The 20,950-nt window shown below is 58.3% G+C and overlaps 1 protein-coding gene across 4 annotated transcripts in view; it reads left to right on the forward strand.

The window, feature by feature from the left end:
* Positions 1–20,950, forward strand: part of Rps6ka2 (ribosomal protein S6 kinase A2) — a 297,075-nt gene that overhangs the window by 52,209 nt on the left and 223,916 nt on the right. For 2 of the 4 annotated variants that reach the window (XM_048805828.1, XM_048805829.1), the window contains exon 4: positions 6,710–6,760. The exons of 1 other annotated variant lie outside the window; for it this stretch is intronic. In XM_048805828.1, the coding sequence (XP_048661785.1) occupies positions 6,710–6,760 (51 nt within the window). Of the gene's footprint in view, positions 1–6,488; positions 6,616–6,709; positions 6,761–20,950 lie in introns of those variants that run through there. One more of the 4 variants, XM_048805832.1, reaches the window with a different exon arrangement.

The following is a 20,950-nucleotide window of genomic DNA, read 5'->3' on the forward strand; positions in this document are numbered from 1 at the left end:
TGTGTGAGCCGCTTCCCTCCGCCACACTCCTCCGCAGCATTGTTCAGCCTCACCTGGAGCCCCAGGAGCGGGGTCTGCTGTTGATGGACCAAGACCCCTGAATCTGTGAGCCCCCCTCCACTTCCCCCCTACCATTGTGCTGGCAGGTCTCTCAGTCACAGCAGGGAGAAAGCTGACTGAAACAGGCCCCCCATCTGCAGACCCGCCGAGGCTGATTGCAAAGCCACATGGTGGACACTCTTCCTGCCTGGTCCCCCTTTAAGTTCAGTATAAAGATAAAGGCTACAGCTAGCATGTTAAGTGCCCATGAAATAACCCCGAGAGGCGCGGGGTCTGGGATTCTTCAAGCCCAGCTCCTGCCATAGCTTAAACCCCCAGTGGGTGTTTGAACCCGGCTCTGGCTGCGTTGGGTGGGCTCAGGATGGGATCTTTGGCTTCCGTGGTGGACTAGTTTGCCAGGGCTTCAGACTGGGCTGATGGCAGGCTAGACAGCACTGTCCCTTGGCCCTGGAGGCTGGACATTACAGACCAAGTGTGGTGGGGTTGGATCCATCAGGGGGTCTCCTTCCTCTTCTCATTAGGACTCAGTTGTTGGATCCCAGCCCACCCTAATGACCTCACCAACATGGCCCCTCTTTCTAGACCCCATCTCCAGGGACAGTGACGTTCCGGGTACTGGCAGCTAGGGCTTGGGCGTATGACTTTTGTAGGATACAATTTGACCTGAGAGCGTCTCTGTCTGTAATGACAGGTGCATTTTAAATTCCCTCTGGATGGATCCTGACTGCGCCCTTTGAAGCACACCTCTTTTCTTCTGTGGCTTGGTTGTACACTGGGCAAGTGTGCCCCTTCTATGCCACGCCCCAGCCCCAAACCTACTCTGAAAACAGCTCTGTTCAGTTTCGAGGTCTATTTGTGCTGACCCCGCCGTTCAGCCCATTCACCGAGAGCTAGGTAGGATTTTATGGTATGAAAAAGGCCAGTTGATCCTTCCATTCTCCTTCCAAGGAGCAGCGAGGCTCTTTCTGCTTCTGACCTTGCGAGCATTACTGAGCCACTCTCTCTCAGGAGGGCACACACGCGAGGGTCACCCTCTCTGGTCCTGAGGCTTACAGGAAGCCCATGGGCCATGAGCGGCAGGTTCTCGGGATTGCTTGCTCTCAGCAAACTGCTCTCCCGGCTGGCTGACCTCCGGTGTGTCAGTCATCAACCTGTGACCACGTGCCAGTGTCTCCCCAGCCTCCTGGCACTGGTGCTCTGTTTACAGGGAAGCGTTGCCTCCGGCGGGTATGAAATGCACGTACTCGAGCAGGAGTGACCACCATAGCTCCGATCCTCCTCCTCAGGTTGTGGGGGCCCGGGTGGACTTTTCTGGCTGATGGCGTTTGCAGTTAGGTGGTGACAGTGCCTGTGGCTGCACCAAGGGCTGCCTTCCTGTCTACTTGTGTATTTGTCCCGTGGTGCTGGGGATGGAACCCAGGGCCCCAGCATGCTAGGCCAGCGCTCCACCACAGGCTGCACCCCGGCCCCGTCGTGCTTTAGGATGGCTAATGTTATATTAGGTGAAATTCATCTTCATAAAAAACATTGCAAACAAAACCCTAAATCTGAAGGTCACAGAAACAGAAAATGTCCCCAGGGCAGCCCCTCTCTGCCCTCCCCTTCCTTGGCCCTCTGGGCCCACCCTTCTCACAGCTCAGCTATTCGGCCAGCTTCCCTGTTGGGTTAGGGGCTCTCAGGTCCTCTGACTGCTGGAGTGGGGCCTCCTGCCTTGTTGTCGGGGACCAGAGGCGGAGAGAGGGGATGAGCACGGGCAGCTCTCTGGGAAGGCCCCGTTCCTGGCTCCCCTCTGCTGGCTGTGTGCTGGGGTCACTCATGCCCTCACCCCAAACGGCCAGACCAGGCTGCACGGCTTCTGCTGTCCTTTCTGGCCCTCGCCTTCCGGGTTCCCAGGCTGCTGCCCTGGCCATCTGTCCCCTCTGGGGAACACTCTCTGTCCTCGTTTGCCCCCACACCGTAGCTGTCTCCCACCCCAAGCTCTAGCATGAAGTCCCAGGAGTGCAGGCTGTCTGTCCCCGGCTCATCACCAGGAGTCATCCAGAAACGACTCTCGGCTGGACCCCGAGGCCTGCAGATGTCTGCAGAGAGGTCATTCCTTGGTTGATGCCACAGCATCAAGCTTGTGGCCCTTCAAGTCAATTCCAAACGCAGCTGGCAGGGTCGCGGCAGGGTCGCGGCAAGCCCCGGTGGCTGGGGGAGAGGAGGGGACCTGAGGCGGGGGTCGAGGAGACGGCACCGGCTTTCCTCCTCCGCGTCACCACTGTCCAGGTGCACACAGGTGTGCCCTGGAGACCAAAGGCCTGCCTTGTGGGCAGTAACCAGCTTCCGGTTCCCTTGGCCACCCCCTGCAGGGTCCCTCACTGCGTCCTCTGCTGACACCTCGTGGTGAACATGAGAAAGAGGCTTTGGGTGCTTAGAAAGTGAAGGCTGATGGTGGACCTGGGAGTGAGGTCCTTGAGATCCGGGGAAGATGCGCAGTTTTCAGGGGAGGGGGCCCAAAGAATCAGTCCGACCCCCAAGTCTGGGTAAACCAGCAGTTTAAGCTCATCATCTGGGTAATTCTAAATGAATTCAAAAGAACAGGAACTTAGAATTAATTTCATGGCCCAATTATTTGTAAGAACTAGAACTTTGATGTGCTGAGCACGGGCCCAGGCCACTCGGCCCTGTGTACCACCTCTGCTGCTCTGCCTGCCCCTGTCCTCACAGGCCTGACCTGGGAGTCAGGCGTGATGGCAGCGCAGACCCTCTCCAACCGCTCGTCCACATGAGGAGCCCTAGGAGAGCACAGGCAGGAAGCACCTGGCCAGTCTCCCAAAGAAGGGCCGGAGGGTAGAGCACTGGCCTCGCAGCCTTGAGGCCTGGGCTCAATTCAAAGAGGGCTGGGGGGCCTGGGAGGGCCTGCTGCTGTGACTTGGAAGCCCCTCGCCCCGCGTCCTGGACCATCCCACACTGCTGGGGCCCCCTCGTTCCTGCCCATTCCTTGCTCCAACACCTGGATACAGGCTCTGTCTCACCTCAACCCTGCAAACGAGGACACGGAGCCTGGGTGGTTGAGTGGCTTGCCGAGCTCTGGTGCCTGGTGGGCAGCTGGGGCTGAGTGCCTTGTCCCTGGCAGTGTGTCTTGGCAGGTTCACCAGCGTGGTGCTCCAGAGTGGGCGTGAAGTGGCGGGCCACGCCTCCCTGAGCACCAGTGCTGACACCCTGTGCACCTCCGTTGGTAAGAACAGCAACGCTGAGCCACCAGCCACCACCACCAAGCGTCAGGTGTGGCGCTTGCCTAGACCCAGGTACCCATTCCACCTAGGAGAGCACCTGAGTCGACTCCAGCAGCAGCTTGCCAGTGGCCGTCCAGATGTGCAGTAGGAGGAAGGGGCACAGTCTCCAGGGTCCTCCGTCATCCAGCAAGCAGGGAGGCAAGACGGAGTGAGGGACCGGCCCCTTCTGCACTGTGAACTGCCTGGTCAGAGCTCCAAAGGCGACAGTAAAGGACCTGGGAGGAGTGGGGTCGGCTCAGTCATCCAGACCAGAGAGTCCAAAGCTGCTCGGCTTGGCTTCCACATTGCAGGACATGACCTGTTGTAGGGACAGACGAGGCCAGGCACCCAAGACAGCAGGAAACAGTGTTATCTGGCTGCAGCCAGGCTCAGAGGGCACAGCTTTTGCTATAATCAATCAATCCCCCGAACCCCGAGTTCAGGGAGTTTCAGAGTTTTATCCCCAGCATGTAAGGGGAGGGGCTCAGCAGTTCACAGTCTGCAGAAGTTCATGTAAAATCAGCTTTTTCTCTCACTGTTCTGGGCAAGTTAACCCTTCAAGGACAACACCTGAGAAGGGGGGAGCTTCTTCTCCCCTCTCTTTCCTCCCCTGCCAGCTGTTACCATGGAGCCCATTTGTAACTTATCTTAAAAATGTGGACATCCCTATGAAGCCCAGCTCAAGGCCAGAGGCCTTGTTTGCACAGTTCTTCAACTAGTAAGGGGATGTCCAGCACCTGGAGTGCTGGTATCTTCTCGGCCAGTGGCCAAGTAAGCAGGGTGACATGAAAATAGGAAGTTTATCTACATTGGACTCTTTTAAAGAGACTCTTTTGCTGACGGTCCTAACATCAGCCATGGTGAAGAGGGCTTTTCTGTGGAGAAAGGGGGTGCCACTTCAGACCCACTTCCTGGAGTTCAGAGACATAGCCGATCCATTTTTGTTTCCAAAATGGCCGTTGATCATTTGTCTAGAAACTTCTGACACACCAGAATGTTTGCTGTCCTTCCCCCACAACTCCCGTGAGTTGACAAGTCTCTTCATGGAAGACGCCTGGAGTACTGTCATTTGTACGAGAAGTCCCGTGTCACCTCACAAACCGCAACGACATTAAAGCCACGCTAAACGCATTCTGACGCTCTCAAGCTTGTGGGCCCGTGACGGGTGTGAGCAGGGAAGAGGGACCGACTGGGCTGTGTCAGGAGTTGGGATTTCCTGCAGGGCTCTGACCCCCACTGATGGAAGATCCACAGGGTGTCATTTGGACCCTCTTCTGCCAGCCCTTCTCTTCCACCTCCTCCCCACCTGCCCTACAGAGGCTCCCAGAAGGAGGGATCTGGGAGGAACTTCCTCTCCACTCATGCCCTGGGGCTAAAGGAGCAGGCATTTCGCTGTCCCAGTCCCCCACCCTGGCCCTGGCCCTGTGGGGAGCACACCAGCTTCCCGGGAAGGGCGAGGATGGGGCTGGAGCAGTGTTGACCGAGGTGGAGGCCCTGGAGACCAGAAGGGGAAGGGAGCCGGCTCCACATGAGAGACTTAGCTGCCTGTCTTCTGGGACACCGAGCTGAGTGCTCCCCGTTTGCCCAGCCCAGCGGGTTCCCTCGGGGCCGGAGGCCCCCGCAGATAGGCTGGTGCTGGTGGTCGGCCGTGGTTGGGAGGTGGTGGGAGAGTGCAGCATCTGTGCAGCTGGGGTCCCCGTCGCGTGCTCTTTGCGTGCGTTGGAACGGCCCCGACTTCTGCGTTGGGTCCCAGCAACACCGTGTAGTCACAGAAACCAACTCGCGCCGGCGTGAGCAGGTGGCACATGCCATTGAGAAAGGCGGTTCCCAAGGGTCTGCTTCTCCCCACGCTGTGTGGCTTCTCCCTCAGGCAGGGTGTCCGAGGTGCAGGCTGCACACAGCGGCTCTTAGGCCACGGGCACAGGCTGCCGGCCCCTGGAACCCTGGATGGCCCTTGCTGGCCTGGGGTTTCGTGTCCACCTCAGGCAGGCAGGAGCTGGGGACACGACTGGCGCAGACGGCGCGCCTGCCAGAGGGGCTTTCTCATCTGGACTAGAGCAGTTAGTGTCCCACAGAAGAAAGGGAGGGGTCTCCGGGAAGGAGAAGGGTGGCTGGCGAGCCCCGGGTGGCTCCTGGGGCCCACCCAGCACCCCGCAGGTGCACCACGGGAAACCAGCAGCAGAGACTGAGCTGCGGAGCTTGGTAGGCGTCACCCGGGGAGGGGACACAGAGGACAAACGTGCCCAGCAGTGACTCAACCTGGGCGTCAGGTACGCAGCTGGAAAGCACCCCACGCTGGTGGTCTAGATCTGTCCCCAGGGCGTCTGTGGGTCTGGGCTGGGAACCTGTCAGCTTCCAGATGGTTCCAGTGTGCTCCCAAGATGACAGCTAGCGGCCAAGGGCCTAGACCTGGCGTGGAGCATTGAGGACGCGCTGCTAAAGCGTCTGCGTGTCAGCTGTGTGGGAAGACTGAGGGGCTGGGGCTGAGGACAGTCACCAGCAAGGCTCAGGCCTCTGGTGGTGGATTCCTGAGCTCCTTCTCTAACAGCACATTTTGGGGGACACACCCCAAAGTTCATGGTGTTGGTGACCTCCCAGGGCAGTCTGAGGCAGCAGAGGTGTGTCAAGTCCCCCGGGTCCTCTGGCTTCATTCAGAACCTGCTCTCAGACATTGGAGCCCCAGCCCTCAGCTGGGAGTACAGGACGTGGACTGAGTTCTGGGTGGTTCTGCACCTCTGGCTGTTGGCGACCGTGAGCAGAGGGCTAGCGCGTAGGGAGAGGCCCTGCACCCAGGGCAGGCGAGACTTCCGTCCTTGAGCACTGAGGACATCTCCAGATCACCTCACGTCATTCTCGCCAGAGAGCCTCAGAAGGAGGGAGGTGTGGGCGATGTGTCCCGGGTGTGGGACTGTGACTGTCTGAGCCTGGGGTCCTCCCTAGGCCTGTGCTAGCACACAACAGGCTGAGGTTAAATTTACCCTCAAAGTCACTGGAGGATCATCCTGGATGCAACAGGAGTGTGGAAGTGACCTGAAAGTCCTCCCTGCTCTGCGGTGACGATGCAGGTGGCCGGGTGCTGGCTGTCCCCCGGATTAGACAGCATCTTCTTTCAGTTGAGTTTGAGGTCGGTGATGGGGACATCGTCACTTCCTCCGGTGGTTTTAAAAGTTGCACAAACGCTGCGAGTTCCCCTCTGTATCAGGTCTCTCTTGAGAGCTTCCCCACACTGGACAAGGACCCCCAGTCACTCAAAGGCATGTGGAGACTAGTGTTCAGACACAAGAAGGCGGCAGGCAAGGTCGGTACCCGGCGCACTGCTGCCACGGGGAAGCCACATGCCGCAGACACCTCCCGAGACTCACAGGTGCTTTCTCCTCCTTCTGCGTTTCCAGGGCAAAGGTGACGGGACCCCGGCAGAGACGCAGCCAGCCGCGGCCACAGAGGTGAGCAGTGTCCACGTGTGTCTCCCTCCAGGTGGTTAGAGCCCTCCCTGAGGAACGCTCCCGTGAGGTCTTTCTCAATCCCCTGGCTGCTTCAGACTGCCTAGAGTCTAGCCAGAGTAGCCATGGGCCACTTCTGGCAAAGCGGGATTCTGCATGGTGCCCCCTGGACACTGGGCACTCGGGGGCAGCCCGAGGGCAGGTGTGGGCTTGTGCACTGCAGGGTCTGCTGTGGACCAATGGGACTCTCGTCCTGCCGGGCCTGGCCTGGGAGTCGTATTTGGAGTCTGGGGCCCACTGGGGTGACCTTTGAGTGGTCTCATGTGCAATATTCCTTTAAGACCCCCATCTTGCAGCCAAGCGCCGCGGCACAGGCCCGTGGATCCCAGTGACTCAAGAAGGTGAGGCGGGAGGGTCACAGGTCGGAGAGCAGCCTGGGCAGCCTAGACCGTGTCTCAAAATAAAATGGAAAAGGTCGTCGGTGTAGCTTGACGGTAGAGCGCCCACATTTCAATCCCCAGTACAAAAAGAAAAACAAACAAAAACAACGCAGAATCGTCTCCCCTGCGCCCTCCCAGCAAGCTGCCATCAGGTGGTGAGAGAGACGCCCAGGGAGACGAGCCTGGCCCGTGGGCGGCCCCGGCAAGCTGGCCCACCCGGCTCAGACCTGGTGCTGGGGTGGACAAGGTTCTCAGCAGGAGCTTTTAGGCCCAAGGTGGATTTTTTAGATCAAGATGGATTTCTGCCGTATTTTGATCAGCTCTCTGGGTTCCACTTTCAGTCTTTATTTTTCAGTGTGACCCAGGGCCTCGCATGTACTGGGCACGCGCTCTTCCCTCAGCTACCCCCCACCCAACCTTCAGGTTTTAATCGTCCCATCCCAAGTACGAAAGCTCTCAGGCAGTGCTAGGTTTGTTCCTGACCATCTGGCCCCATAATCAAGTGGGCCAGGAGGCCGCGTGGCCCGTACCCTGCGCTCAGGCAGGGGGACTCTGCTGGCTGGTCGGTCTCCGCTAACGCCCTGAGCGGCCTGCTTGGCTGGCATAGTTGGCATCCTTTTTGAAATAAAAGGCCTCTGAGAGGAGCACAAGTCCACCCAAGGGTACCTCTACCTGCCAGGGGGCTGCCTGGCCACGGGTTGTCCTCCACTCTGCAGGGAAGGAGGGTGGCCAAGGCAGGCCTGGTGGACCGACGCAGCCTAAACCTGGGGGACGGTGCTACTGGGCGGTTGCTGAACTGGAAGCCAGAGCCTCGGGCTCTGCAGACGTGCCCAGCACCTGTTGGGGTCTGAACGTGTTTCTACTAACGACCTAACACCAACCAGCTAAATGCGAGTCTTGATGTCGTCACCATGCAGGACTGGGCGTCCTCACCAGCCGTGAAATCTGAGCCAGCAGCAGCACTGTGGTGACAGCAGATGCCTGGCTATGTACACGTTCAAGGTGGTTCTAGGTATCTTTATCTAAGGGGCTAGCAAATGCCTGGATGCGAGGCTGAGCGGCATCCTAATGTAAATGAAGTCAGAAGAGAAGGTGCGTCGTGATGGGAGAAACGGAACAAGTGTGCTCCTGCACTCTTCATAATGACTTCCAGTCACTTTTCAGAGTAGCTTTCCAGTTGATGACCTGTTCAGGAAAGAAATAGCTGCTTAAGCTGTAGATGGTGCTTCTTAGAAAGCTTCACTTGGCTTCATGCAGCCGTGTGCGGACCTGTGTTTCTTTGGGAGTTCCAAGTTCTGTTGTCATATGTATCATCACGTCCATGCTTGGCCTAGGCACTCCAAATGGGAGGGAGTTCTGGTATTGATTCCCCATTTCCTGGTCATAGAAATCAGCACGGGCCAAGGGATCGGGATGGGTCTGGTGAGCAGTGATAATGGGTTTGCCGATGATGGTGGGTGCCGGTGCTGCTGGTACCTGCAGGAACCAGTGGCTCCTTCCAGGCGTTGTCGCTGAGGGCGGTGGTGGAATTGGACCCTCCATGGCTGCACTCCAGCTCACCCTGGGCCAGGCACAGGAGGAATCTGTCTGACGTTGCAGCAAGATGCTCTGCTCCCTTTAAGCCCCAAGGGACTTGGCCATGCTTTCAGGGTCACCCTGAGCTTGATGGGCAGGAGTCCCTTAGGTTTAGGGTAAAACCCACAGATTTGAGGCTGGGGATGCAGCTCAGTGGTAGAGCACTTGTCCAGCATGTGCAAGGCCTTGGGTTCAAAAGGAAAAGCCCACCAATCAGCCCCAATGTGGCACTACCCTGAGGCACTGCGACGGGTGTGAAGGGGAGCAAGGGGCAGTGGCTTAAGTGGAGACTTGGCCCCCCTGCACTGGCCATGGCTTCACGCTCTCTCCCTCCCGCCCCCTCTCCATGGGTGTTTCCAACAAGACGGTGAAATCTCAGGCCACAAGAGTATTCTACAACCACAGGACTGCAGCTCCCTGCAGGGCCCCTCAGAGGCAGGCGCTGGGCCTGGACAGCAAGGGCTCTGCTTCCCCAGGCCCACGGTGCCGCTGCTGCCCGGCAGACAACTGCAGGTCTCCTGGTATTTTTCCTAATAAACCCTGCAAATTGCCTCCAGTTTGAGAGCTGATTGACCTTCCCCTTTCCTATCTTGATTTCATTGTTGATTTTCTTGGATTCATAAAAAGAAATTTTAGAAAAGAGACAAAGAAGTTTAAGATTCCAAAGGGAGAGTGCTTTCCTCTGTCCCCGGACCCACCTTGGCCAGATGTGAGGGCCTGGGCATTCTGCTGAGGAAGAGTCCTGGATTCCTCCTCTTTCCTCCCCGCCGTGGGGTGAACACACGTGCCCCCGTCATAGAGTCGCGCTCTTCAGTGACCTGTGGATCCGGTGGACCCAGAAGAAAGCAAGCACTTCCCACTGTGTGACACACAGGGACGCGGCCACTCTCCATCATTGTCACCTGGCCTTAGGTCAAGGATGGAGGGACAAGGAGGGCCTTGGGTAGGAAATGGAAATAGCTCTAAGGTTTGTCGTGAGGACACATGGCGGGCCTGACCCCTGGACACGCCCGTCAGCACGTATGTGCCCACGTGTGGGCGTGTGCTGAGCTCGAATCCTAGTAGCTGTGCAGCAGTCGGCCCTTCTGCCAGACCCTTGATACGCAGTGGGATGCGGACAGCACCTGGGCTACACAGAGCCTCATCGCCGCTGCTGAGGAGCGGGGCACTGGGGAAACGCCCGTCCTGGCACCCGAGCCGATGGAGGCCGCGGAGGGTGGAGGCCGGGCCTGCAGGACGCCGGGCCATGGCGCAGCACCGCTGTCACAGACCCTTTCCGTCCCATCTTCCCCCCCACGCCAGCTCCTCTCCCTGCTCGAGGAGCGGAGCGGTTTCTGTTTCCCTCTCTCCCTGGTCCTTCCTGGCCTCTTCCTGACTCCTGGGCACGGGACACTGGCAGTGGCCGACGCCTCTTGTTTTCGTTGGGTTTTGTAATGTGGAGGTGGTAGCTGAAGCTTGGCGATAAAACACAATCTGGTTTTTCAGTCGGTTCTTAGAAGGGAGTCTCCGCTACGGCTGGTGTTCATGCAGAAGCCCTGGCCAGGGCCGGCCTCTGACCCAGGGCTCCAGGTCCACTCCCACCTGGGGACTGGCTTGGATTGCCGAGCGGAGGCACCTCACGTGTGGACGGGCAGGGAGGGGCGCCGGGTGGTGGGGGCCTCCCGGTGGGTGAGGACCTCCGGGGCAGGTGGGGTCTGAGGGACGCTTCTGGAACAGGGTGGCAGCTGGCGGAGGGACCGCCCACCAGCAAGCAGAGACGACGTCTTGGTGGTTTCTGTGTTCCATGAGCCATGGCCAGAGGGAAACGCAGCGCCATTCCTGTGCTCAGGGTGAGAGGGGCCTGGAGATCTGTGGGCGCCGCAGCAGGACCCGGGGGGGGGTACTGGGAAGTGTGTTCAGAGTCAGGAAGATCCTTTCATCAAAGCCAGACTTTCCCATTCCTTTGGGACAACTGGAGAAAACCTAGGCATTAACTTCAGGAGAAACTGTTGACCCCAGTTTATGGCATTTGCTCTGGCCACCGCCCAGCCCCCAATAAGCGATACCCCAGGGCTTAGAGACCCTGGGGAGAGAGAGACGCCCGCGGGTTCTCCTCGAGTTCCAGGATCCAGGGACCTCTCTTTTCTTCTGGGTGCTTTTCTATAATTTCCAAAGAAGTTTATGCTACGGGTACAGTGATCGTAGTTTGGCAACTCAGGCGAGGCGCGCCTCACCCGGGAGCATTAGGATGACCCGGCAGGCACAGGGCCAGGCTGCGGGGCAGATGGCACTAGAGTCTCCTCCGTCAGAGGCCTCTGCTCTTCAAGACAAGGGCAGAGGGCTTCCCCCCGCTCACTGACCAAGCTGCCACAACTCACCAAGGTGACCTAAAGCTGTGGCGACGGCTCCCGCAGCCACCCACAGGAGACCTTCTGCCTGAGCCTGCAGTTCTCCTGAATCTCTGTCACAGCACAGCCCTAGGACATGACCTCACAAAGCAGGAGGGAGGACAGTGAGGTGGGAGGGCAGCGCATCCCACTCCCTTCCTCCATGGCAAGAGCAGATGGCCAGAGCCCGCACCCCTCGGCTGCCCAGCTGAAGGGCGGTGCGAGCCTCAGGCCTAGGGAGCAGGCGGCCTGCTGTCTGGACTCTTCCCAAGGCAGCCCGACGTCCTGCTTGGTTTAGGCCAGACTTCCTAAATCCTGGTGTTGGAGAGAGCTGGAGGAGTGGACGTCCATGACCCACTGGAAGCTCAGTGGGTTCAGCATGCACCGTCGCCTCGGCCCCTCCTGAGCCCCAGTGAGCTCTGCACGCTGAGCCAGATGTGAGCACCGGATGCCGTGGGGACGCAGCGTCACGTGCAGCACGTGGGAGGCCTGGCCTGGAGGGTCCTGCCAAGCCCCAGGGCGGCTGTGGACGCGCCTGCCAAGCTGCAGCCTGGTGACATTGTGAGCCCTCTGGGGCTCGGGGCTCTGCAGAGCCTGGCCTGAGTCACGGCTTGTCCAGGGAGTTATTTCACAGGCCCCGTGGCGGTCCCCAGCTCCGTGGCCTGCAGTGAGATGGGTGCTGTGGTTCTTTCCATGGGCTTTCACTGTGTTGACCGCCTTCTCTCCAGCGGTCCCCTCTTCCTGCCCTTCGTTACAGTCCTGGCTGCCCACAGTGAGGGGAGGACTAAGAGAGCCCCCGCCTGGAGCCCGGAGTCCTGCACGGCCTGTTCTTCCCCTGGGCTGTGTGGTCCGGGTCAGGGCTGGCCGGCAGCATGGGTGTCCACTGGAGAGAGGACCACTCAGGGGAAGCTTCCTGATGTCCTGGGCTCTCTGTTCTTTCCTCGCACACGTGTTTACACACATCCATGGAAACCTGTGCGTGCACAGACAGATGTGCTGTGAGAGTGGCCGTGTGACACAGAGCGTGGTGTGCGCACGGACCCTGGTGTGGACACAGGTGTGACTGGGGCTGCAGGCCTCAGGCCCTGTGACACAGCCTTGTCCGTGGCAGTGAGCAAGACTCTCTGGGGTGGCTCACCGTGTTGGCATCAGGCCCCGTGATTAGGGAAGCACACTGTCCGGGGCTCCTGGACCTCAGTCACTGGACGGGCCTCAGTCCCTGGCCTGCAGCACCTTCTACCCACAGCTGCTCTGTCCCATCTGCCCTGGGGCATTGCCTGCCCTTCTTTCCAGCTGACTCCCTCTTTCCTCACCATGGTCCAGTCTTTCCCACCTGAGCTGCCCTAGGACAGAGGAGAGCAGCTCCACGCTGCTGGACCCAGCACCAGGGTCCTGGCTCTCACTGGCCACATCTGCTGCCGAGCCCTCCCTGACCCCTCCTGTGGAGTGTGCTGTGACTGGATCCAGGCCATCCCCAGGCCATGTGCTGAAGCCTTGGGCACAGCTGTAGCTCTGCTGGGTGGTGGTGGAACCTTCAGCAGGGGGGCCCAGTGGAGGAAGTTAGGTCACTAGGGCGGGCCCTGGTTGGGACATGGGCCCCTGGCCCTTTGTCTCTCTTTGCTTCCTGGCCACAATGAGGTGAGCAGCCTCCTTTACCATGTGTTCCCACCATGACGTGCTGCCTTGCCCTGGACCCAAAGGCAATGGAGCCAAGAGATCATATACTGAAACCTCTGCAATTATGAGCCAAAATAAACCTTTCCTTCTTTTTAAGTTGATTATCTCAGGCGCTTTGTTATAGTGCCAGAAAGCTGACTAACACAGACAGGCTCCTCTCTCAGCTTTGGCTGTCAGGTTCTTCCCACCTTCCTCTTGCTCCTTCCCTGGGCTCCTTTCTTCACCTGTCACTGTCTACTGACCAAGGCCCTTCCATGCCCCTGTGCAAGGGCCTAGCACACTTCTCTCCATGCTCCCTTGCCCAGTGGGAGCGGTGCCCTCGCTAACTCAGAGTCCTTGGAGTTGGGGAACAGTGTGATAAGATGGTCTAAGAGGAAGCGTGGGTGGCCTGGTGTCAGAGCCGCACCCAGGTAGACATCACTTGTGGAACTCTCAGCACTTTCCATTACTTCTAGACAAACAGTAAGGATCACAACAACCCTGCTTTCCCGAAGTTCGTGGGAATGTCACGGCTAGGCCATGGCATACCTAGACAGCCCTCTGACTTGTGGCTTCCACATCCACAGATGCCACGGGTGGGGAAAAACATCCGAGGAGGCAACGGCCCTGGACTGGCACGCACAGCCTGATGGGCTTACGTGGCGCTCACCTGCGTCAGGGTCGCAAGTGACCTGCAGGTGACTTAGGATCCACAGGAGCATTGTGTAGGTCACGTGAAAATTCTGTCACTGTACACAGGGGACCTGTGTCCTTGGGAGTTGGTATCAGCCAGGGGTCCGGGAGCCATCCCTGGGCACAGGGCCCGACTCTGACTCAGTGTTTGACGGCAGGTGTGCAGAGAAGGCCAAGTCACGCAGCCACGATTCTGGGACAGACACCGAGAAGGATGCTGGGTCCTTCCTCCTCGTCAGGGTCGGAGCACAGGCACATCTCTGGTTGTGCCACGGGCTCTGGAGCCTGGCTTGTGCCCTGGATGTGTGCCTCCTGATGTGTGAGCGCTTCCCGGTGCTCTGCCCGCACAGGAGGGGGACGGTCTGGCCACTTTGTTCCCCAAGCTGTTTCCCAGACAGAACGTCTGCTCAGCGCTGTCTTCGCTCCCCTTTAACCAAGCCTTGCCCAGTGTCCCTCACGTTTCTGAGCGCCCTGCGGACATTGCTCATTCATCCTCCTGGCCACACGCAGTAGTGCCCTGGGCCTGCTTCCTGCCCGGGCATGTGGCCCTGAGTGACGGACCTGCTCTGGCTGAGAGGAGGCCCTTTCCCAGGGTGCTCCCGCTGGACAGATGCCCTCCACCTGCCGGGATGTGCTGGGGGCTTGCGTGTTCTTCCTGTCACACTGCACACCTGTTGGCTCTGGGTGGGACTTCCAGGGGCAGTGGTGGAGGAGGATGGCCTTCAACTGTGGCACAGGGTATGAGTGGACACTCCAGTGTGTCCCACGAGGAGGAGGGTGGGAAGGAGAGCGTGGGGGAGGCCGGCCTCACCTTGCTGGTGGCCAGAGGAGGTGCCACACCACACCTGTCCTTCCCCACAGGGGCCCGTGGCCCTGTGGTCCCGCTGGCCTGTCTCCCCTGGCTGACCCCAATGGCACTGTCCTCAGCACAGATCTGGGGTGACACCAAGTGGCCCGAGGTGTGGAGACACAGTGCTGTGGTTGGCAGGAAGACATGGCCCATTTGCAGGCTCAGCTTGGTGGCTGACGGGCCATCATGGAGCCGTGGTGGTTGACTCCCTGGGCCTCAGGGGGACCATTGTGATTCTGGTGCTGGAGTGTGGATGCCCATGTGACAATAGCGAGTCCTTTAATGCAGTGGCTGACAAACATCGAGCTGTTTTTGACAATAATTTCTTTAAAACGTGGCTGGAGATGAATAGGCCAAGGTCATTTGGCAGCTCCCGCGGTACAGAAGGAAAGGCCGCTGCGTGGGGTTGTCACCATGGCAATGTCCCATCCACAAACTTACATCCACCTGCAATTACGTCCCATTAAAAATGAAAGGTTGCCGCCACAAAGCCGCCAGCTCTGTCGTGACCAGAGATCACAGGCCCGTCTGCTTGGCTAATGCACCTTCAAAGGCACCAAGTCCTGGGAACCACCTGTTAACTGTCAGGGACCTTCTCACTGAGTGGCACCGGGGAACTGGGAATGCAGCTGATCCTGTGGGTCCCTCCAGCCCCCACCTGCTCCTCTGCTTTCCTTTCACACATTTCCCAAGTCAGGGCTTGAGAAGTGGGGAGAAGAGTCGCCGGGAGCTTCTGCTCCCAGCATCCGAGCAAAAGGGGTGCGGCAGGAAAGGCCCACGCCCGCGGCTGAGCGCTTCAGGCTGCCCCAGGACTTGTGCTCATCTAAGCCACGCGAGCTCCCAGGAATGAAAGAGCTCAAAGCCCCGAGTCTGTACCCAGACCTGAGTCTGCGCTGTGGTGTCCCCGCCTGGGCAGTGTCTGCTCCCTGGGTGGCAGTCTCCATCTCTGACACTGTGGAGGCATGTCGGGCTTCACTCCGGCTCCTTCTTTGGGGTGTTACAGGGTCATTTCCTAAGAAGCCTTTAACTTTAGTATGTTGTGCACCAAAGTAAACCCACTCCCCTCTCTGCAGACACCCACGGCCAGGGGACAGTGCTGTGACAATGTGTACCACTTCCACACGTGAGATAAGCCTGTTTTCTAAGGGGTTGAATAGGTCACAAATAGTGAAAATGAATGTTTTTCTCCCAGCACTGGGGATTGAACCCTGGGATGCTCTACCGCTGAGCTACACCCCAGTTTTTATTTCTGAGACAGATCTTGCTGCCTTGCCCAGGCTGGCCTTGAAGTTGCTGTCCTCCTGCCTCAGGCTCCTGAGTCCCTGGGACTGCAGGGTGTCACACACTGGCTCTGACAGAACTCAACCTCCAGGCATCTGGAAGCCCCAAGGAGGGGCACCATCTGCCTGAGGCGGGTGCTTGGCCTTCAACCGTGGCACAGGGTGTGAGCGGACGCTCCAGTGTGTCCCTGGAAGAGGTGATCCCAGGGTTCTGAGGCCCAGGCCTTCTCGGAGGGGGGTGTGAACTGACTGTAGGGAAGTGGAGCTGGGTTCAGCCACTGATGGTGTGACAAAGGAGGTCCAGGGCGGTGACGTGCAGGAATCGCCCAGCACCAGATAGGACAAGAGACCGGGGTTGGTGAGGACAGGCAGAGCGTGTTTCTGCCCATCTTCCCATTCCCCATGGGTCCACTGTCAGTAGCTGGAAGCAGTTAAGACATTTTTGAAAGCAGGAGTTTCCCTCTGTTGCCATAGCCGTCCTAAGACAGGGTGTGTGCACGGGCGTGTGCGTGTCTCTGTGGCGGGGTCGGGTGAAGGAGGCCACCTGATGCAGGGTACAAGCCAGAGCCAGTGCTAACACCATCCTTGCATAATCACGGGGCGGTAGGTCGCCCACCATTTTATCCACCTTCTCTCTGTTAGCACCCTTTATCTAGTCTAAGGAAGCAGGGAGGTGTGGTCCTGTGCAGCAGAGGCAGGTGGCAGCCTGGCCTGCCACAGGTAGAGGGTGCGTGTGGGGAGGCTCCGGACAGCCTTTCTCATATGATAGTTCCCTGTGCGTCTCCAGCTCGGTGGGCTCTGCCAGAAGTCGCACTAACCCTGTTAGGATTCAGAGGAGCGTAAGTGGGTCTGCACTTAGAGCTGAGGACTGGCCCGCCTGGGGGCTGCTCTCTCCTGGCTTTCCCCTTTCTTTCCAGAGTTCAGAGAACTGGGTTTGTCTGCAGCCAGCACCTCCACCTCCCTGCTAACGCCTGCAGGGTGGGGGGGGCCTCTGGCTCCGAGAGAGGGGTGAGGGGGAAGGAGGGGCGAGGAGGAGGGAGGGGCGAGGAGGAGGGAGGGGCGAGGGGAGGGAGGGGCGAGGAGGGAGGGAGGGGAGAGGGGGAGGGAGGGGAGAGGTGCCGGGTGCTGGCTGTCTGGTGACAAGCCGGCCACGCTGAGGGAGGTGATAAAGGAAGAGGCGGCCACCGTGGGTAGAATGGCTCCAGCCACATGCCAGTGGAGCCCGTGCCCTGGCCCTTGACAGACAGGATGACCGGGCTGCCGCACAGAAAGCTGCAGAAGCTGTTTCTCAGAAAGGTAAGAGAGTGCGGCTGGGAAGGGCCTGGGAGCGCCTTTCACTCCTGCAGGGACTTGCCAGAGTGAGAGGGCTCAGCCAGGAGGGCCCAGGAGAGGAGGAACGCCGACTTCTGGGCAGAGCACTCTCATGCCCCTTAGATGGGAAGGTGTGCCAGGGGGCAAGTGTGCCAGGCGGCAGGCGTGCCAGGCGGCAGGTGTGCCAGGCGGCAGGTGTGCCAGGCTTCAGGCCGCAGGTGCTCCCGCAGAGCAGGGCATCTGTGCAGGCTCTCTTCCTCGTCCGCTCTCTGGTTTGGACTGTGCTGGAGCCTCGGTAAACTTGATCTTGTTCTTCAGTGGCCTTTTCCCAAACACGGGCAGGTGACGCAGTCCTGCAAGTTAAGAAGTAAAAAAAAGAAACAGTGGCAGAGGTGGTGACAGAGGTGGTGCTCACCGAGAGGCTGGTTTCTAGGTGGAAAGAATCAACTCATTACTATCTAGCAGTTTACCTTTAAAAATTCTGTTTGCTTTTTAAAAATGATTTGCTACTGTGCTAAAATATACACACAGGATGTGCTATTGTAGTCATTTTTATGTGTGTAGTTCAGGGTCATTAAGCACAGCCACACTGCGGCCATCACTATCGTCCACACTTAGAACCTCATCTCCCAAACTAAGAGCCTGTCCCCAGTGGACACTGGTTTCCCTCTCTTGCCCCCAGATTTGCCCATTTTCAAGCTAACAATCCACAAGAATTTTCTGTCACCTGCAGTAAGAATGAGTCTGTCCACAGTCCAAAGTGTGAGAGCACCTCCATCTATTTCCGGGGCTTATTAGAGAATTACTTCTAATCCTTGTTGCATACTTCTTTTTAAAAAGGGAAAGTATCAAATACCCTTTGAAAAGTCACTGCACACCCAGGGAGACTTGATCTGTGAGTCTTAACCTTTTTCAAAGAACTGACTTTCCAACTAGGCGCACACAGCTTTTCCTAGTGTGAGGAGACGTGTTCCGACTTTCTGGTGTCTGGGCACAGCTCTAAGGGGTATATGCTTAGTTATTTGCAGGTTTATGCTTAATATTCTTATGTTTGTAGATCTTTGCACATGAAAATGAAGTTTAAGGGAAGTTGTGTTTCACTTTAAAGTAAGTCCTAAAACAACACTTGCAATGACTTCATAAGGTGAGTGAAAGTTGCCTCTATCCACTTTTGGGGTTAAGAATGCTAAACCCTGATGACTTAAGAGGCATGGCTAGACTCAGAAGCACAGGCAGCACACAAGGCCAGTCCTAGCACTTGGGTCTGTTTCACCCTGGGGACGGCTTCTCCTATGAGTGCTTGCTTTATTAAGGGAACATCACGTCTATGGGAGAATTAACACCTCGTCTTTCCCCAAAGACTTACAAAGCTCAGCATATTCTCTGCAAGACTGAAAATAAAGGTCAAGTGCCCAGGTGGAGGTGAGGAAGAGGGTTCAGGAGGGAAGGCAGCGCTCAGCCTGAGGTCGGACCCAGTGCACATCCAGGGCTTATGGGGGGACACATCTATTTCCCTGTCTGAGCCCCAGGAGGATGCCCCCAGGGGCCTCATAGAAAGGACGCCTCACAAAGCCCAAGGCTTCTCCTGAGCTCCCTCCTGCTAGCTCTCCTCCTGCTCTGGGCTTCCTACATGGCCCTAAGTGGAGTGGCACGTCCCTCCTTGTAGCAGTAGTCCCCTGAGCAGGCATCTCCTGGCCCCGGGGCCTGCCATTCCTCAGAATCACAAGACCTGTATCGTAAACACTGGACGTTGTTTTTAAACTGGCAGATTTTGTTCATTCAAGACCTTTCCCACGTAGGCCACTTGGGAACCCCTGTCCTGTGTGACGAGTGCGCCCAGCGGGTGGCCGACTCCCCTGGAGGTGGGGTCTACGTGGCTGGGGCTCTGGGGCCAGTTGTCCAGGGAGGGGTGAAGGACAGAGCTGAGCTGCAGACAGAATCCAAGTGTGCACAGAGACATCTGCGTGTTGGGTTGGCGGATGTCTGGCCAGGTCTCTCCTGAGCTTCAGAGAGGTTGCCACCTCCATGTGGGGAGTCCTGGAGCCTCTGTCCCTCCTCGTCACTGAGCCGGGACAGCTGTGTGGATTTCCTGTCTCATGGCTGCTGCTGCTGGTAACTGTCCTGGGGTGGGAACCACGTTAGCAAAGGCGGGCTGCCTTCTGCTGAGGTGCAGCCCACCTTTCTGCCCGCAGGCAGGCCGTTCCCGCAGAGGAGCACGCCACCACGGGGTCCTGTGGCTGGACTCATCTGAGCCAAGGTGTTGGCTCGAAACACAAAGTGATGTCAGAGAGACAGCCGGTAGGAGGCTGGTAAGCAGGCCAGCTCCGAGGCGGTGGCGTTTATCTCAGGAGGGGACGTTTGTGTTTAGCAGGAGACAGGAAAGGACCCCCACAGGACTGTACCATTGTGGGTCTCTACAGAGCCCCACTTTCTGCAGTTATGACTAGAGCTTTGTTTGTAGGGGTTCAGCTCAGCATGGACACGGTGGAGTGCCACCCTGAGACCAGAGCTGCAGCCCTCCGTCCACCTGGGGGGCTCCGTGGACACTCACTGTTGAGGTTTGATCTGTGCCCGGCCCAGCAGTGCCACCAGGAGAAGGAAGACGGCCTCTCTGGTGCTCGAGCCCAGCAGCACGCAGCCCTTGCCCTCCCCTGGAGGCAGCCCGCAGAGTGGGGCCGGCGGAGAGGTCTGCCTCGGGCCTGCCTGTGGGCTGCCACCTTGCCCTGCCTTCCAGAGCCCGAGTCACACAACGGCCGGCAGCTGGCGGCAGCCTGAGGTCCGGGCCAGCAGAGCCATGCAGAGGGCAGGAGGAGAGTCTGTCTTGGGGCAGAGCATGGGAGCTTCAGAGCCAGAGGGGTCAGGCCACCATCGCCCCAAAGTGTGGGCTCTCTCTGGTCCAGATTTTGCCAGAAAACAAATGACAACTAATACAGAATTATTGGAAATTGGGGGAGAAGATCACCCGAGATGGTGCGGGGAGCAGAGGGAGAGACCAGAGGGAGACCCGGGCTCCAGTCCCGCTTCGCCCTGGAGAAAGCCGACTCTCTTGGCTGCATCTTTCTGTCTATGGAGAGGTCTGAGTTCTCATACCAAGACTCGTCCTCGTTGGTGACAGCCTTAACCGTCATCCTGGTCTATCTCCTGAATTAATCTGCATACTTAATAATCATTGATAAACTCACTAATGTCTCCTTTTCAAACCACCATCTCCCTATGTTTTTACTGTCTTGTGTGTAAAATCTTTCTCTCTCCCTGAAGACTTACTCTGTTTATTCCCATCTGTCTCTGTAGACCTAAGTCTGTCCCCTTGCTACTGAATCAGAGGGTTCTTGAGGCACCCAAGCCTGATATCCTCTGACCCCGGGTGAGCTTCACGGATATGATTTGGGCGTGGGTTCTGCCTGTGGGTTTCCATCCTGTAACAGATGGGCCCAGCATATGTAGGTGCTGCTGTTTGAAATGCAGGATCCCAGCCGGGCTCGGCCAGGGAGGCAAGAGACAGGTCTTCCCACCCGACCGCTGTGCAGGGTTGTGCTCTCAACAGCCCACAGTCCCGGAGGGCAGGCGCCCCCAGCTGTTGGTGTCTCATACTTGAAGTGTGTATCTGGTCCTTGTCCTGACACACACCTGCTCACATCCTGGACTCTCTGGAGAGGTGAGAGTCTTTGTAGGATGAGGGGACATGGGCACATGTAGGATGAGGCCAAGGCAGGACTGGCCAAGGCCTAAAGGTTGAGCTCCTGTGTGATGGAGCCGCCACAGAATCTCAGAAGGAGGGGTCTGGCGAGCCTCGGGGTGGCTGCGGATGTGCAGGGGCCGAGGCGGCGCCTGGAGCGGGCCTGGGAACTCCAGCCGTCCCACTCCTCTGTGGCCTTGTGAGCCGGTCAGCATGGCGTCTGGGAGCCACTGGAGCAGATTACAGACCCAGGAGGGGACTGTGGGGACCTTGGGCTACAGCCTGTCAGGCAGAAGGGAAGGGCTGTTGGGGGGCAGCCCGGGACTGAGCCCCCCCCCCCCCCCCC

This window comes from Marmota marmota, unplaced genomic scaffold (assembly GCF_001458135.2).
Source record: "Marmota marmota marmota unplaced genomic scaffold, marMar, whole genome shotgun sequence".
Classification (NCBI taxonomy): Eukaryota; Metazoa; Chordata; class Mammalia; order Rodentia; family Sciuridae; genus Marmota; species Marmota marmota.